Below are 17,507 nucleotides of genomic sequence, written 5' to 3' on the forward strand. Positions count from 1 at the left end.
GATGAGCCCTACATCCAAAATGGGCCTATCATTTATCATGTATAAACCTGCAAATATCGAAACGTCCCGCTAACATATTGCAATGAATAACGTTGTATAAATCTCACGATTTCAAATTAAATATTAAATTCAACCAACGATAAAAACGTAAATGTCAGTGTTTTGTCCTCACACTGACTGCTCGTTCACTGTAGAGCTTGTTGTATAACTGTGTCGTTTGCATTGACACAATATAACTAAATACAGGGATTGACAACGTAACCAACCTTACAGGCAGCCCGAAACACTTCTAACAGGCTAGAATAGCAACAATATTGCAGCCTAAAATCAGAGATAAGAGAAAGAAGGGGAAAGGGATTGGAATGAAGTTTTCTCTCCCTCGTCTCGCGCTGCACACGGGCGCTGTCCATTTCAGCACTACAAGATCGAGAGGCAAGCGAGAGTAGTGGCTCAAATATCTTGTAAAAAAAAAAGCCTTTGGAATGCAATATCAACATGCACACTATTTTTCTTTGATTGCTTTACTCCGAAAAAGTATTGTATTGGGGCGTTAATGATAACAGGACAAGATATTTGGGCAGAAATTGATCTTAGGATGCAGGCCATGAGTCAAAAGTCATAGGCTACATTAATACTAACAGTGATATGGGGCTGCCGGTGTCGTATAATCCGATAATGGAATATGTTCCGTTGATTAAACAAACACAAGCAATATCAAAATGCACATGTTTTTTTTAGGCTACAGCGTCTACTTACCAAGGTAAATGTTACCACACTGGCTAATGTAAGATTGGGCTAGCCTATGCATCAGCATAACTTCGATAGCAACCATACCTCATATTCTATTCTTGCTTGGACACAGTTTGACATAATACGAAATGAACACATTTTCTGTAATTTTCTTTCATCCGGTGGCGGTGCACCGGCCCAGTTTTATGTAACCATCTCAGACAGAGTATACAGAAGGCGCCATGCAGCTCTTGCTGTTAACGACGATGTCTCACAGGTAAACCCGTGGCCAAACGGCCTTAGGCTACTTCAAATGTCCTTACTTCACATATTGACAAACATTTTCCAAATATAGCCTAGGATACACATTCGGCGGCATTGTATGATGGCAAATGGCAATCTATATTCTGTAACGAAGCAGGCAGATCTCAGTGTGTTGCACCAGAACCTGCCATATTCCTGGCAGTCGATGGCCCTATCAATTTCAGGCTACTATTGTTTACTACAAACTCAATGACAACAATCTCCCTGCCAAAGATGTGCACACTAGTTTAGTGTATCGTTGTTATCTAATCTGATTTTCACGGGAGGAGAAATACGCTTAACACCGGCAATCGAGTACCACTGAATGTTTTGATGAATAACAAAACATGTGTTTTTATATCGATCATTCTACCGATGCCAATCTTATCACAAAGTCGGTTTGTAGACTTACTGTACATAATACGACAAATTAACAATCGTGCACAGATATTGCAATGTACGCGTTTAGCACCAGCCTACCCAAAAGTGCGGCGCATCACAGCCTAAGAAACACAACGAAATGCTGCAGTGGGTTGTTTTCTATGTTAGGCTTTTAGGCTGTTATATTTTCCCACCGTGCAAAATTTCCCATCTCGAATACATAGTCCTTCCTACCTTATCGCCATCAACATGGTAGACTCAGGAAACTCGGCTCCAATTGAAGGAAGGAGTTGTGTAGGCTACCACACCCGTAAAGCCATGTCGACCACCACCTGATCGATACCAGGCTATGTGTATGCAACGAAATTACAATGGTTGTAAGGTTCTTGCTTTGATTATCAATTTTAAGATGAAAGGTTGATGAAAAAGACTCGTGGAGGATAGAAGCATAGTTTCAAAGGCTCTGGCACCACAGAAAACACCCCTACATGTTAGAATAGGCTCGATTAGATGGATGAGCATTTTGGGGGGGAAGGTGGGGGAGAGAATGGTCTCGTCAGGCTACTGACGCTCATTACCATACATTCGTTTGGACAATATTTGCAGCGTGTCATAACTACCACGAAATTAAATCAAATTTAAGCACAAAATCATATATTGTTGTTTGATAATCATAATTTAAAAAAAAAAAAAAATTGTTGAGTTTTTGAAGCTGTCAAAATTGTGGCCATCCTCTTCTACTTATAATTTTTCCTACTTGTCTGAACAATATTATGGCTAGCTCAGTGAAGGATATTAGCAATATATCTATTAAGCTTAAATATAACGGGAATCAGGTTGAGGTTAAGGCAGGCAGCCAATTCAAGCAAAAAAAGAAGATGCTGGTCAGAGAGCAGCTCTGCGACATTTTTATCAAGTTATTGACAGACTATAGAACCAACCAATTCATCAAAACATGCAACCATTTTAGAAAAAGCTAAGAATTGACCTACTTTATACGCATTACAAGGAACCCAGAAAGGCGTTGTTCTACTGCAGATGTCGAAAAGATTCGTGAGAAACTGGGATTGTCGCCATATTGTTGCTGCTGCCTCAGTGCTTGCAGCTACCCTGGCTACATAATTGATGACACTCAGCAGAAATATAAGGGAGTGTCGGCAAATGCATTTTACTGAAGAAATCAGTGACCACCACCACCATTCATTTGTGCGTCAACAACAGGCCTACTGTACATGTTAACACAATAAAGAGGTGAATTGTTATCTAACTTTTGTTCAAATACCTCGACAAGAGAGAGGTGAAATAGTTAAAAATACTAGCCTGTAGGGCGTTCAGCACAGGCACAGCAACTGAATGGGCCATATCAGCTGATCATTGTGGACCACTTTTTCCAGTCTTGTAAGATTTATGATATGCCGTTTAGGCTACTGTAGACCTACATCGTGGCCAATGTAGCCTAATGAGTTGTTGGCATACAATAATGTTTTACTGTCTGTAAGTGATCATTAGGCTACTGATGTGGGCTACATTGATGACATGAGACACTGCGTAAATTGGGCCTAAAATTCGTTGCAAATAATGATATGCAAAATCTGAAATTATATTGTAGCCTATGATAGCCGGTATCAACATTATCCCAGTCCCTAGTTATTGATAAGTGACCTCACACACAGCCTACAGTAAAAAAAAAAGGAGACCAAACTTGTTATTACGTCACAAAGCCGACAGCTCTTTGCTTTGAAACAATACATGAATGAATCAATCAATGATTGGAGATCCACCAATCCACCTGCCAGTTTAGTCCACCTACATTTTCCTCACATAAAGATGGACTTTAGGACATTTGGAATCTTTTTACAATGTGCCCTGTCCATAAGTGTATTGTTATCTGAAGTTTCAGCACAAGGAAGTAAGTCCTAGATCAATACCAGATATATCATGAAAAGAATTGTGCGCAACGGGCGCGCTAAATGTTGCCAATAAGCGATGACGCGAAAGCTGATTCCAGCCTATTGAGGGAGGCTTGTGCTACGGGCTGGCACATGCGCAGATTAAATATATCGCTGGAACGCCGATTAAGTCGTTCACATGTCCTAATAATTCGAAACCAGGTGTTTTAATCAGAAAACCAGGTGTTTTAATCAGTATGTTTACTTTGATATTGACCTTACATCGATTATGATAAGCAGAGTAAAGGTGTTTACTTTTGCCATACTCGGCCTACTGTGATAATCAGTTTCATATGTGATCATTAGTGCGCATGCTTGACCTGCATAACTTTCAACTGAAACTTAAATTTACATTCTACATTTCCATTATTCTGCGATGGTGATGACAGCATGCGGACAGCGGCCATTGGCGGACGCTCCAGGAGGGTCACGTGTTGTTGGAGGGCGCAATGCACCTTTGGGTGCATGGCCTTGGCAGGTCAGCGTGCAGGTGAGGTCCTGGCACCTCTGTGGCGGGACCATCCTCAACAGCCTCTGGGTGCTCACCGCTGCACACTGCTTCACTATCGTTCCGTGAGTCATCTATATAACCAACAAGAAATAAATCACATGAATAGCCTATATTACATCTACATAGGCTACCCAGCCATCACCATGCCTAATCATACATGCAAAAAGATAAAGACAAACAGGTAGAATCACTTGAGATACATAATTGAAAGTGTCACTGATAAAAAACATTTTCTTCAATTGCTTATAGGCTTAATAAGACAAAATTATTTAACTTAGAAATGACATTGCAGTGGCAGATACATACTTTCTCATCCTTCAATAATGCATGTTTCCTTCTAGTCAGTAAACAATGGAAAAAGCTGCTGATACTCTTCTGCTCAAAATAATAATTTCTGTTGTTTAACCCCCCAACTGCTTTTGCTGTGCCCAGACCCCATAGGAGGTCCAGTCTGCGCGTGGTGGCAGGACTCAACGTGCTAACAGAACCAGGGCAGTACTCCCAGCGCCGCTATGTTGTGGAGGTCAGAGCCCATGAGAAGTTCCACCACCCCAGCTACTCCAACGACATAGCTCTTCTGCGTCTCAGCTCTCCACTGGAGTACACAGACTTTGTCCAGCCTGTCTGTACAGTGGAAGACGAGATGGAGGAGTTCAATTTAAACCTCAACCAGTGTTTCATCAGTGGTTGGGGCAGCACTTCTTTCAAAGGTTTGTGTGGGATCTATTAGGAAATGACAACACAATATGATACAATACAACCGTTATTAATCAAACTGTAACATCGGAAACTGGCCTCCTGCTCTGCTCTCAACCCCCCGTATAACACAAACACATCCATTTGAGAGGACAACAGGTTCAGCCACAGTGCAGCACCCCTGGATGAAGAGAAGTTTAGGTGTTGAGAGCCTTAGCCTGGGTACCAGTTTGTTTGTGCCATTGTGATTGCACAAACATTTCTGGGACCAGGCTATAAGGGTATAACAGTGCTGAATGTTGAATTTAGCAGTAGATGAATACAGCATTTTTTAAATTTATTTTTATTTCACCTTTATTTAACCAGGTAGGCCAGTTGAGAACAAGTTCTCAATTATAGTACAATTGCGACCTGGCCAAGATAAAGCAAAGCAGTACGACACAAACAACACAGAGTTACACATGGGATTAACAAACGTACAGTCAATAACACAATAGAAAAATCTATATACAGTGTGTGCAAATGTAGTAAGAATAGGGAGGTACGGCAATAAATAGGCCGTAGTGGCAAAAGGAATGCTTGTTGCGAAATATGAAACTGATTCTAGATTTAATTCTGGACTGGACATGCTTAGTGTGAGTCTGGAAGGAGAGTTTACAGTTTAACCAGACACCTAGGTATTTGTAGTTGTCCACATATTCTAAGTCAGAAAAGGTCCAGAGTAGTGATGCTAGACGGGCGAGCGGGTGCGGGCAGCGATTGGTTGAAGAGCATGCATTTAGTTTTACTTGCAGTTGGAGGCCACTGAAGGAGTATTGTATGGCTTTGAAGTTCGTCTGGAGGTCTGTTAGCACAGTGTCCAAAGAAGGGACAGAATTATACAGAATGGTGTCGTCTGCGTAGAGGTGGATCCGAGAATCACCAGCAGCAAGAGCGACATCAATGATGTATACAGAAAAAAGAGTCGGCCCAAGAAATTGAACCCTGTGGCACCCCCATAGAGACTGCCAGAGGTCCAGACAACAGGCCCTCCGATTTGACACACTGAACTCTATCTGAGAAGTAGTTGGTGAACCAGGCGAGGCAGTCATTTGAGAAACCAAGGCTGTTGAGTTTGCCGATAAGAATGCAGTGATTGACAGAGTCGAAAGCCTTGGCCAGGTCGACGAAGACGGCTGCACAGTATTGTCTTTTATCGATGGCGGTTATAATATCTTTTAGGACCTTGAGTGTGGCTGAGGTGCACCCATGACCTGCTCGGAAACTAGATTGCATAGCGGAGAAGGTACGGTGGGATTCAAAATGGTCGGTGATCTGTTTGTTGACTTGGCTTTCGAAGACCTTAGAAAGGCAGGGTAGGATAGATATAGGTCTGTAACAGTTTGGGTCTAGAGTGTCTCCTCCTTTGAAGAGGGGGATGAACGCGGCAGCTTTCCAATCTTTAGAGCTCTCAGACGATACGAAAGAGAGGTTTAACAGGCTAGCAATAGGGGTTGCAACAATTGCAGCAGGTAATTTTAGAAAGGGTCCAGATTATCTAGCCCGGCTGATTTATAGGGGTCCAGATTTTGCAGCTCTTTCAGAACATCAGCTATCTAGATTTGGGTGAAGGAGAAATGGGGGAGGCTTGGGCAAGTTGCTGTGGGGGGTGCAGAGCTGTTGACCGGGGTAGGGATAGCCAGGTGGAAAGCATGGCCAGCCTTAGAAAAATGCTTATTGAAATTATCGTAGATTTATCAGTGGTGACAGTGTTTCCTAGCCTCAGTGCAGTGGGCAGCTGAGAGGTGCTCTTATTCTCCATGGACTTTAGTGTCCCAGAATTTTTTGGAGTTAGAGCTACAGGATGCAAATTTCTGTTTGAAAAAGCTAGCCTTTGCTTTCCTAACTGCGTGTGTCTATTTGTTCCTAACTTCCCTGAAAAGTTGCATATCGTGGGGGCTATTCGATGCTAATGCAGTACGCCACAGGATGTTTTTGTGCTGGTCAAGGGCAGTCTGGAGTGAACCAAGGGCTTAATCGGTTCTTCGTTCTACATTTTTTGAATGGGGCATACTTATTTAAGATGGTGAGGAAAGCACTTTTGAAGAATAACCAGGGATCCTCTACTGATGGAATGCGGTATCTTTCCAGATTACCGGGGCCAGGTCGATTAGGAAGGCCTGCTCGCTGAAGTGTTTTAGGGAGCGTTTGACAGTGATGAGGTGGTCGTTTGACCGCGGAGCCATTACGGATGCAGGCAATGAGGCAGTGATCACCGAGATCCTGGTTGAAGACAGCAGAGATGTATTTAGAGGGCAGGTTGGTCAGGAGGATATCTATGAGGATACCCATGTTTACGGATTCAGGGTTGTACCTGGTAGGGTCCTTGATCATTTCTATAAGATTGAGGGCATCTAGCTTAGATTGTAGGAAGGTCGGGGTGTTAAGCATATCCCAGTTTAGGTCACCTAACAGTACAAACTCTGAAGATAAATGGGGGGCAATTAATTCACATGTGGTGTTCAGGGCACACATGTGGTGGTCAGGGCACACCTGAGGGCTGAGGGGGCTCTATAACGAATGGCAACAATGAGAGAGTTATTTCTGGAAAGGGGGATTTTTAAAAGTAGAAGCTCGAACTGTTTGAGCAGAGACCTGGATAGCATGACAGAACTCTGCAGTATATTGCAACTCCAACCCTTTGGAAGTTCTATCTTGGCAGAAAATGTTGTAGTTGGGGATGGAATTTTTGGTGGCCTTCCTAAGCCAGGATTCAGACACGGCTAGGACATCAGGGTAGGTGGAGCGTGCTAAAGCAGTGAATAAAACAAACTTAGGGATGAGGCTTCTGATGTTAACATGCATGAAACCAAGGCTTTTACGGTTACAGAAGTCAACAAATGATAGTGCCTGGGGAATATGAGCGGTACTGGGGCTACAGGGACTGGGTTAACCTCTACTTCACCAGAGGAACAGCGAAGGAGTAGGATAAGGGTACGGCTAAAGGCTATAAGAACTGGTCGTCTTGTGCGTTGGGGACAGAGAATAAAAGGAGCAGATTTATGGGCGTGGTAGAATAGATTCAAGGCATAATGTACCGACAATGGTATGGTAAGTTGCGAGTACAGTGGCGGTAAACCTAGGCGTTGAGTGACGATGAGAGAGGTCTCGTCTCTGGAGGCACCAGTTAAGCCAATTGAGGTCTCCGCATGTGTGTGTGGTTGGACAAAAGAGCTATCTAAGGCATTTTGAGCGGGGCTGAGGGCTCTACAGTGAAATAAAACAGTAAGAAGTAGCCAAGACAGTAGTAGACAAGGCTTATTGACATTAGAGAGGCATAAAGCAAACAAAGGTGTTGATCAGGAGAGCTAAGACAACGGGTAAATGGCGATGAAAGGTCAGTTTGGCACATACAGGATCTGAGTTTAAGGCTGGGGCCGACAGGTAAACAAAATGAGGTACCATGTTATTGAAACAGTCCAGGGGGCATCAGCTGTGTAGCCGAGTGATCATAGGGTCAAAAGAGCAACAATAGGTGAGTCAGGGTGTCGTTTGGTAGTCACTACTACGCTAGGCGAGCAGAGGACAAAGAGTTCATAAAAGCTAGCGGGCCGGGACTAGTAGATGGTTCTTCGGCGACATCGTAACATAATAGCCCGTTGAGACCACATCGGGCAATCACGTCGGCAGTCCAGTCGTGATGGATCAGCAGGGCTCCTTGTCGACAAAGAGTCCAGGCCAATTGGCAAAGGAGGTATTGTAGCCCTAGAATTAGCTGGTATATGGCCCTAGCTCGAGGCTAGCTGGTGCTTTCTTCGGGATAGAGGCATTAGCTAATATTAGCCACTTGTTTGCAGCTAGCTAGCTGCGATGATCCGGTGTAATGATCCAGAGCGGCAGGAATCTGGTGATGTGGTAGAGAGAAGCAGTCAAATATGCTCTGGGTTGATATATCGCTGTGCAGACAGGCAGGTGTTGTCTGAGCTAAGGCTGGCTGGCTGATGACCGAGAAAAAAGTGAATACCGCTAGCCGTGGCTAACAAAGACAAGTAGCTAGTTAGCTGGCTAGCTCCTGATAGAAGTTCCAGGAATAAAAATAGCAGATCCGTACCACATTGGTTGAGGTAGGTTGCAGGAAAGTATATTTAGTTCGTAGATAGAAAGTGAGATTAAGATGTATACGAAAAAGACTATTGCTATTTACACGGGATAAAACGCAGGGTAAGACAAAGACAAACACACACTACGCCATCTTGGAACAATGTGTGTCTGGTATCTCTTTAGGAAAGCCAATGGACACACTGCAAGAAGCTGAGGTGGAGCTGTTTGAGCGAAATACTTGTAACCAGATCGACTGGTACAACGGTTACATCAAGAATGGCATGATCTGTGCTGGCTCTGAGACCGGGGGGGTCGACACATGTCAGGTGAGGTGGCCATTATGTCTGTGTCCAAAATGGCACCCAATTCCCTTTATACTGCACTACTTTTGACCAGAGCTCATGGAAAATAGGGTTCCATTGAATAAACTTGTGTTCGCCATGATAATACCATAAACATACTCTGTTTTCACTGCATTATGAAGGGAGACAGTGGAGGTCCACTCCAGTGCTTCAGTGAGGATCAGGAAAAATTCTACATTGTTGGCGTGACAAGTTTTGGGGATGCCTGCGGATTGCCTAAAAGACCCGGAGTGTATACTATGGCCAGCAAGTACTCAGCCTGGCTGAAGACAACTCAGTCAAGATCCCTGTCAGCCGTCTGTCAGCTAGATAACCATTTCATCTTAGTCCTGTCCAGTGTAGTTTCTAGACTAATCTGAATGAGGTGAACTGCTGAATCTAGTCCAGTGTTTGACATAAACTACTCTCTCATGGATGGTCATTACATTTTGATGACTTGACATTGTCAATAGTTCTGTCACTTCTCAGGAGTAGCCTAAATAAACCATATTATTCAAAGGCTCCGTAGGCTATATTTGATGGGTCATTTCAACAATTTAATGATTGTTGAAGGATAAACCTGTGAAATGCCAAAAGGCCATTGTTTCCACTGTCTTACTTTATCATAGTAGCCCATTAAAACATTAGCTAGGCCTTAAGGAACATGAAATTAAATGTTGTAGCATACTAATAATTTCTTGAGAGAATTCTATACTATTATATTCCTTGGGACTACTAGCCTACTTATATTGGCAAGATTTTGATCTCACAGGTTGGCAAAAATGTCAAGTTCAACCACTGAGCAGAGGTGCCCCTCTTGTGATTGGTCCCAAAAACATTTTAAAAAAAATATATATATATTATATCATTAATGGATTATGTTTTAAATGCGACTTAAATGTTTACATTTTTCTGTTTCACAAATATATTGTTCAAAAAAATCTGTTCAGTTACTTACTACTGTCGTGTCTTTGGCTATGCCGGATTAAGTGATATGACATGCTATTCTATACAATCCTTTCTCTGTAATTAATATTACTTGATTGAGCGTATCATGTAAATGTAATTAACTAGAAAGTTGGGGCACCAAGCTGTTATCCCTCCTGAATAAACTCTTAAAGACCTAGTAATATTTTACATCAATAGCAGTCAATATTACTCGTCACCTTATTTCAGTCTCATCTGAAAGTTGTAAATTCTTGGTTATCTTCACGAACCCTGGCTAACAAGTTGAATCAGCAATACAAAAGTGGGTTTAATTATTTATTTACTAAATACCAAACTAATCACACAGAATTACATATACACAGAATTAATCATACCTTAAATACAAATTATGTCATAAAGGAAAAAGTCCCTAGCGGACGGAACAGATATGACAGCTGGTTACACAAAGGATTGGGTTTGAGTGAAAGAGTGGGAAGACTGAGGAAAAAAAGGAGAAGCTGTGCTATCGTAAATACAATAACCTATGCATTATAAATTACCGCCCATTTGGAAAAGGAAAATGCAATAAATATTTACTCTGAGGTGCGCTTCAATAGGTTGGTGGTAGATGGAAGGCCGTGTTGCCCAACAGAGTCCTTTGAAGAGTGTCTCTGGTGGTAAACGGGAAACATTGTAGCGTCGTCGTGGGTGGTAGGCGGGATACTCTGTCTGTCCTTTCCTAGCCCACGTTTTTAGCTGCTGTTGCTAACTCAACGGCTAGAATGTCTCACTTCTTTAGTGAATAAGAGTTCAAAGTTCATACCATTCACAACAAAAGCTCACGCTGAGGTTGGCTTAGTTCTGTAGTTGACATGTTAGTCCTTTTTAACGTATGGACCGTCGTCCTCGGAACAGGAGGTTACATTTTCGTCAATGGCTTATATAGTGGAGGGAGAAGGGTGTGTTTTCATAGTTTTATAACCCATGTGTCTTCACAAGGGCGGGCCACTGATTGAGCAGAGCCCTAACCTTATGAAAACCCAAATCTCTCATGGAAGCTAAAATTACATTTAATCTTTTCACCAATAATTTTATATTCAAACAACAATTCCATGTGAATCTGATAACTATAATGTGTAGACTTTCCACTGTACCATTTATGTCATCCTATCATTGATGAGAATGTTTCAGATGACAACCGAACTGACATCATATTCATTAAGTACCAACGCATATGTTCAACTGGTCGGATTACCAAAATATGGTTCATTTCCCCCCACCTTCTGATGTTCACAGAATCTCTATGTTAACCAAGGGATTTTCAATAGTCACATCAGTAGGGTAGAGAGAGGAAAAAGGGGGGGGGGTATTTATGACTGTCATAAACCTACCTCCAGGCCAGCGTCATGACACTACTCTGCCCCTCACCCAATGGGCATACGACCTGATAAAGATGTCTTTTACTTCTGGTCGAGACGTCTTATAACCCGTCATGTTTTTCATTATGTATATTTGACGCCATGAAAAATACGTCTTATTTTGGTTGATATCTGTTTTTTGGTTGAAATCTGATTGAACTACTGATCAGTTATCTAAATACTACTCAATTAATAGACACCAATCTATATAAACATGTTCATAGTGTTTGTGGTTCATGCACCCATTGCATATAAGACACAAGAACCATTACAATTATTACAATTTGAGTAATGTTCTTTTTCAACAGGGTTTGCATGATTCAGCTTAGCACACTTGGTAAACAACAGCAGGCAGAGCGCACCAAGCCGGGTTAGGGTGTATGGCATGCTGTACCCAGTCAACACGCTGGGCTCTGGCGTATTCCGTTTGAGATACAGGGGACTCGGAATGGACTTGGGTGGCTTCATGTGGGCTGAGAATTTCCAGAGTCCGGCAGAATCATATTACTCAGGGCTCTGGCTAATGGTAATCGGGCCGAATCCACTTCAGCTTATACGGCTCAATACATTTTTTTGAGGAGTAAGGCCATTTAGGTTTTTATTACACTCAACATGCATTCTTCTAAGATCCTCAAAGTTCTTTGAAGAATCTTAGGGTTCTTAGCACTGAAAATGGCTCCTAAAAGGTTCTTCGAAGAACCCCATAGGAGGTGGGGTTCATCGAGGAACCTTCTTAGTTGGGGGTTCTTGCAGGAACCTAACTGCCCAACTGAAACATTTCGATTTGAAAGGACAACCGGTGCAGCCACTTACCTTAACTGAAAAATGTAAACATCTCAATTTAAGGTTTGTCCCTTGTATGATCTAAATTTATATTGTTTTATGATAATACCATCTGTCTTTTCATATGTGTACCAATCTTTCTAAAACAGAAAATGGACACAATTCAATGGATATCAAGAGGTAAGAATATGTAGGCTATAAGAATATGTTGAAGGCTGGCTGTACTGCGTGCAGATGACTGAACAGCTCGCTTTTGACAAAAGTATGTCTATTGGTATGTTATGCAGTTCGCATTTACCATCGTCCTCCCTTACCATTACAATAAATATCCCATACGTCATTATCAAAACAGTTTTTTTTTCATTCACATTCAACACAAAAATCAAGCTATGAATTCTGTTGTGTGCATGTTAAGTTAATCATCTGTATACGTACTATTTTTTTGGACTTCACCCTCCCTACACCTCTGATGAATATAACAGGAAACCTGTTCGATCACAATGCACTGCAAATTCATTCTGGCTGTGGATATGGAGAACATCAACACATTAACATCAACACGCCAGAGGATATATCCATCGGACTTGGGGCTCTGCTGGGAGTTTACCTCATTTAGATTTTATTATTCTGCTTTGCTACTAAAATCATAACACTGAGAACTAAGACATTGTGTTATTGTTGTGTGTATTGTTATCATTATTAATAATAGGAGACGGGGGGGTAGTTAAAAAATGAACCCCAAAAGGTTCTTTGAGGATACATTAAAAGGGTTATATGAAGAACGTATAGGGGTTCCCCCACAGTTGAACTATGAAGAACCCCTAAAGGATAGTCCAGGGACCTTTTCTTTTTAGAGTGTAAAGCAGCGATTTGTTGGGGAGAAAAACGTCAAGGAACGTTTTGCTAGATAGCTCATTTTAGTTAGCTAACATTAGCTCTCTGGCTAATCCTCCATAGACATGTTATAGCTAGCTAACGTTTTTACATTTTGATACTATCTGTTTAGTTAATGTGTGTGTGTGTGTTCTCTCTCTGTCTCTGTGTGAGAGACAGGGAGAGATGATGATCACAATAGCTTTAGATAGCTAGCATGACAAGATTCTCATCATGTCAACATTGTGTCATGCTAGCTTTGTGAGTGTGTGTGGTTGATTAATACAAATACAGGAAACATTGATTGTGTGTGTGTGTGTGAGACATTGTTAGCAAGCCTAGTTATTGAAACGTGTACGCCCCAATATGAATGTGAAGTTCTTCTTGATTCATCAAGGATCCTTGAATTTTTGTGTGTTTTGTATTTGACAATATGATAAATTTTGTATATCACTGCTCCCCCTCAACACTCATTCTGAAGTTACACTTCTCAACAGCCTTTTTCAATTATTATTATTATTTTTTTTTCAGGAATCTTCTAGCTTGGATGGAGGAGAGAACAAAGCGAAGTAGTACAGTATTTATCCAGCCTGCTGACTAAGAAATGTAAATAGCTGAGGTTTTGCTGTTCATCTCTCTCTATATATCTCAGTTTGTCTGCCTGACTGACATATTGCTGAGGGAAACGATAGTCAGTGTACTTGCTAGGCTAAGTCTAACTTAGTGAAGACCTTAGGTAATGATTAATCATGATTTGTTTCTGTCTTTACAGTTCCTGAAACGTCAATGACCTGATGCATGGCCTCTACACCCACTCAGTAACCAGTGATCTATTCTGCTACATCCCGGGGAATGGAGAGAGCAGAACCACCCTTCCTCAAATCCATAATCATTAACGGAAAGTTATGTGTGCGAAATGTTACTTTTTTCTCTTTGATACTCTGATCTTCAATGTGTATTGATTCCTACTAACCGGCTTGGTAAGAGCTTGGTTTGTACTAGCTATGCTGATGATCATTAATGTTTGTTTTTCTCTGCATCAGGTCTCACTGAGACTGGATTCCCCATGAGACATCCTATTCAGCTGACCATGCTTGCCTGGTCGTAGTGTAAGTAGATTCAATTGAAATAGCACCGCTTCTAATAATATATTTTAACTCGCCTTTTTTTTCAGGTGCAAAACCCATGTGTCCTGATTCAACAGACACCTCCACTTTCTCTCTTACTCATTCTCCCTGTCGCTCTGACAGAGATCATTCTCCCTGTCGCTCACTCAAACTCACACAGATGCGCAGTTGCAGAGAAGAGATTTGCCAATTACACCCCCGCTAACAAAAAAAAATCACTGTTCGGCACTAAATGTAATTTTTATTCAGACATTTGGAACAACACAAATAAATAATCATACAATTTAAAACTGTATAAATATAAAAGTATATACAAAAATAAGAAATATCAAAAGAAGTAACAAAGACAAATTTGTGGGGATTTGACACTCGAGCATCAATACATTACCCATCCCCTAACACTGTCAACCAAGAGTCAAGACTAAACCAATTCACCTCGGTGGTGTGCAGACTGGTTTATATTATTCTTAACGATTTCACACAAACCAGAAAAAAATGCAACAATGTCTGAAACTTTATATTCACAGTATTATGAATGAATTGTGGTTTATTTGGTAGTATTTCATAGTGTGACTAATTTTACTAATTGCATTGGTACTGTACAAAGGTGCGCTATTTGATAGATTTCCCCCGCCCCCCTCCCCATCTCGTACTTCTGAGTGGGAGACCTTCCCAAGCAGCAGCCTGCCTAGCTCACAAACTAGAATCAGGGCGCCCACTCCGACAAGGTTAATTGACTCACAGTCCCACACGGTGACATTATATCATTGACGTGAAATGCAAATAAGCGATAGAAAACCAATCGCGCAAATGTCACCAGTCCGATTTAAAAAAAATGTTTTATGAGGCTGGCCCGTGCCGCCTCATAGCATCGTCTCACAAATAGGTATTTTCTAATGAGTTGTAGACTTAACATCTGGCACATAATACTTTCCTGATTTGCCTAGTTAAATAAAGGTTAGAGAAAAAAGACAAAAATAATAGCGGCACAATTAGAAAATAGCCTAACATTAGTTTAAAAAAAAGTTCATCCAAGTGTTTCTTGCAGAGATTGAGATCCTCTGTCCAACTTTCGACACTCAAACTATCCTGTCTGATTTATCGATAGTTATGCACGTGGAAATGGGATTTATTTAGGCTACAATTATAAACTGATTTGTTTGAGCCCTGAATGCTGATTGGTTGAAAGCCATGGTATATCAGCTGTGTACCAAAAACATAATTTTTGCTGTTCTAATTAAGTTGGTACCCAGTTTATAATAGCAATAAGGCACCTCAGGGGTTTGTGGTATATGACCAATATACCACAGCTAAGGGCTGTTCTTTGTGGTATATTGAGTGGCTGCTGCCAACATACTGACTCAACTCCAGCCACTTTAATAATGGAAATTGATGGAAATTGATGTAAAAAATGTATCACTAGCCACTTTAAACAATGCAACTTAATCAAATCAAATGTATTTATAGAGCCCTTCGTACATCAGCTGATATCTCAAAGTGCTGTACAGAAACCCAGCCTAAAACCCCAAACAGCAAGCAATGCAGGTGTAGAAGCACGGTGGCTAGGAAAAACTCCCTAGAAAGGCCAAAACCTAGGAAGAAACCTAGAGAGGAACCAGGCTATGTGGGGTGGCCAGTCCTCTTCTGGCTGTGCCGGGTGGAGATTATAACAGAACATGGCCAAGATGTTCAAATGTTCATAAATGACCAGCATGGTTGAATAATAATAAGGCAGAACAGTTGAATTAATAATGTTGAATTAATAATGTTTACATACCCTAAAAACCCTTTTAAAATCACGTATTCCACAACTGTGCGATAGCACACAGGCTTCAGTGCGGGAGAAGTCCAAAAAGCTACTGCAGTTTGCCCTACCACTGACTGCTGCACTTCAAGGGTAACCACATGTCGCTTCATTGAAGATTTTTTTTTAATGTCTAGCTGTCTTTTGGACTGCTTTGAGTTCAGTGACAAACACACCTCAGAGAACTTGGCAGAGGAACTGTTGAGAGTGGCCAGAGAATGGCAAGTAGATGGAAAGTGGTGTATTGTGTTAGCGACAATGCAGCTAAAATAACCAAAGCCATGAAATTGTTCAAATGGATCCATCATCCATGTCCATGTCTGAAGGTGATGAAGCCCACTGTGGACAAAGTGAAAGCAGCCGTGGAATACAGGAGCACAGTAGGTGCTGAAAAACTAAAGTCTACACAATGCCAGATGGGGCTGCCTGAGCTGAGGCCTAAACAAGACTGCACTACAAGGTGGAATTCAACATGTTATATGTTGAAGAGGTTTCTTGAGTCAAAGGATGCCATCATCTCTACTTTGGCCATTGTCAATGCACCTGTTGATGCTCTGACCCAAGAGGAATGGGAGGTGGTGGAGGAGGTGTTCAGAGTTCTGGAACCCTTTGAGCAGGTCACTGTGGAGATCAGTGGAGTGAGGTACATTAAGCAGTTATTACTACATCATTATTTAATCCAGTGTTATATATGTATATGAGCAGTAGATGAAAATGTAGTATCAGTGGACAAAACATGAACCTGAACTAATAAGTTACTGTTCTCTCTTTTCAGCTATGTGACAGCCTCAACAATGATACTGCTGTGTAAGGGTTTGCAGCGAATCACAGCCAGCCGCCAGAGAGAAGCAAACGTAACCACAGGACATGTGACAGAGTTGATGGACACCCTATGTTCATCAATGGAATATAATTACGTGCTATCAGAAACCGCTGTGCTTGACACCAGGTTTAAGAAGTTAACCTTCTGTGATGCCAGAGCGATTGATGAGGCTCTTTAAAGAATAACCTCAGCAACAGGGAGGGACAGCCCTGGCAGTTAGCTGGCTCAGGCAACAGGAAGAAGAGGGAGCAGATGGAGCAGATGGAGCAGAAGCACCAGCAATAGTGCCACAAACGTCTGCTGTTTGACGAGAGAGCAACTGGGGATGCAGCATGAAGGAATCCCTCAGCCGATGCCATAATGGAGGTCCAGTCCTATTTGGAGGAGCCCCTCCAAAGATCTGCAGATCCTCTGAGCTGGTGGAAGAACAAGACCTCGGTCTACCCACGGCTTACTAAAGTCAGGACAGGGAGTCTCTGCATAGTGACCACATCCATTCCCTCTGAGAGGGTCTTCTCGAAAACGGGACAAATAATTCCTGAGAGAAGAAAGCTCATCAGCCCCTCGAAAGTGAGGCAGCTTGCATTTCTGAATGCAAATCTCTCATAAAAGCTAAATATGGTCAGCATTGCTGTGTGCTGCTGGTTATAACATGGCAATAAAGAAGAGAGCGAAAAAAGGGACCAGTTTAATGTTTTAAGTGGGATGCTGCAGTTTTGCACATTGTTATTTATTTTTCTTTGATATGGTACAATATTCTAT

At 41.8% G+C, this 17,507-nt stretch overlaps 1 protein-coding gene across 1 annotated transcript; it reads left to right on the plus strand.

The window, feature by feature from the left end:
- The first annotated feature begins 3,738 nt into the window (after positions 1 to 3,738).
- On the plus strand, positions 3,739 to 16,733 carry LOC139417607 (acrosin-like). The gene is made up of 7 exons (XM_071166820.1): positions 3,739 to 3,935; positions 4,306 to 4,583; positions 8,833 to 8,975; positions 9,134 to 9,349; positions 16,249 to 16,302; positions 16,489 to 16,560; positions 16,698 to 16,733. The coding sequence occupies exons 1-7, from the start codon at positions 3,739 to 3,741 to the stop codon at positions 16,731 to 16,733; spliced, it is 996 nt and encodes a 331-aa protein (XP_071022921.1).
- The last annotated feature ends 774 nt before the right edge of the window (positions 16,734 to 17,507 follow it).

The sequence above is a fragment of the Oncorhynchus clarkii genome, chromosome 9, assembly GCF_045791955.1.
Source record: "Oncorhynchus clarkii lewisi isolate Uvic-CL-2024 chromosome 9, UVic_Ocla_1.0, whole genome shotgun sequence".
NCBI lineage: Eukaryota > Metazoa > Chordata > Actinopteri > Salmoniformes > Salmonidae > Oncorhynchus > Oncorhynchus clarkii.

Coding starts and splice junctions, on each gene's coding strand:
- LOC139417607 (XM_071166820.1), top strand. CDS start 3,739: ATGGTGATGACAGCATGCGGACAGCGGCCATTGGCGGACGCTCCAGGA. Junction 8,976..9,133: donor GGGGGGTCGACACATGTCAG/GTGAGGTGGCCA, acceptor TGCATTATGAAG/GGAGACAGTGGAGGTCCACT. Junction 16,561..16,697: donor TCACTGTGGAGATCAGTGGA/GTGAGGTACATT, acceptor CTCTCTTTTCAG/CTATGTGACAGCCTCAACAA.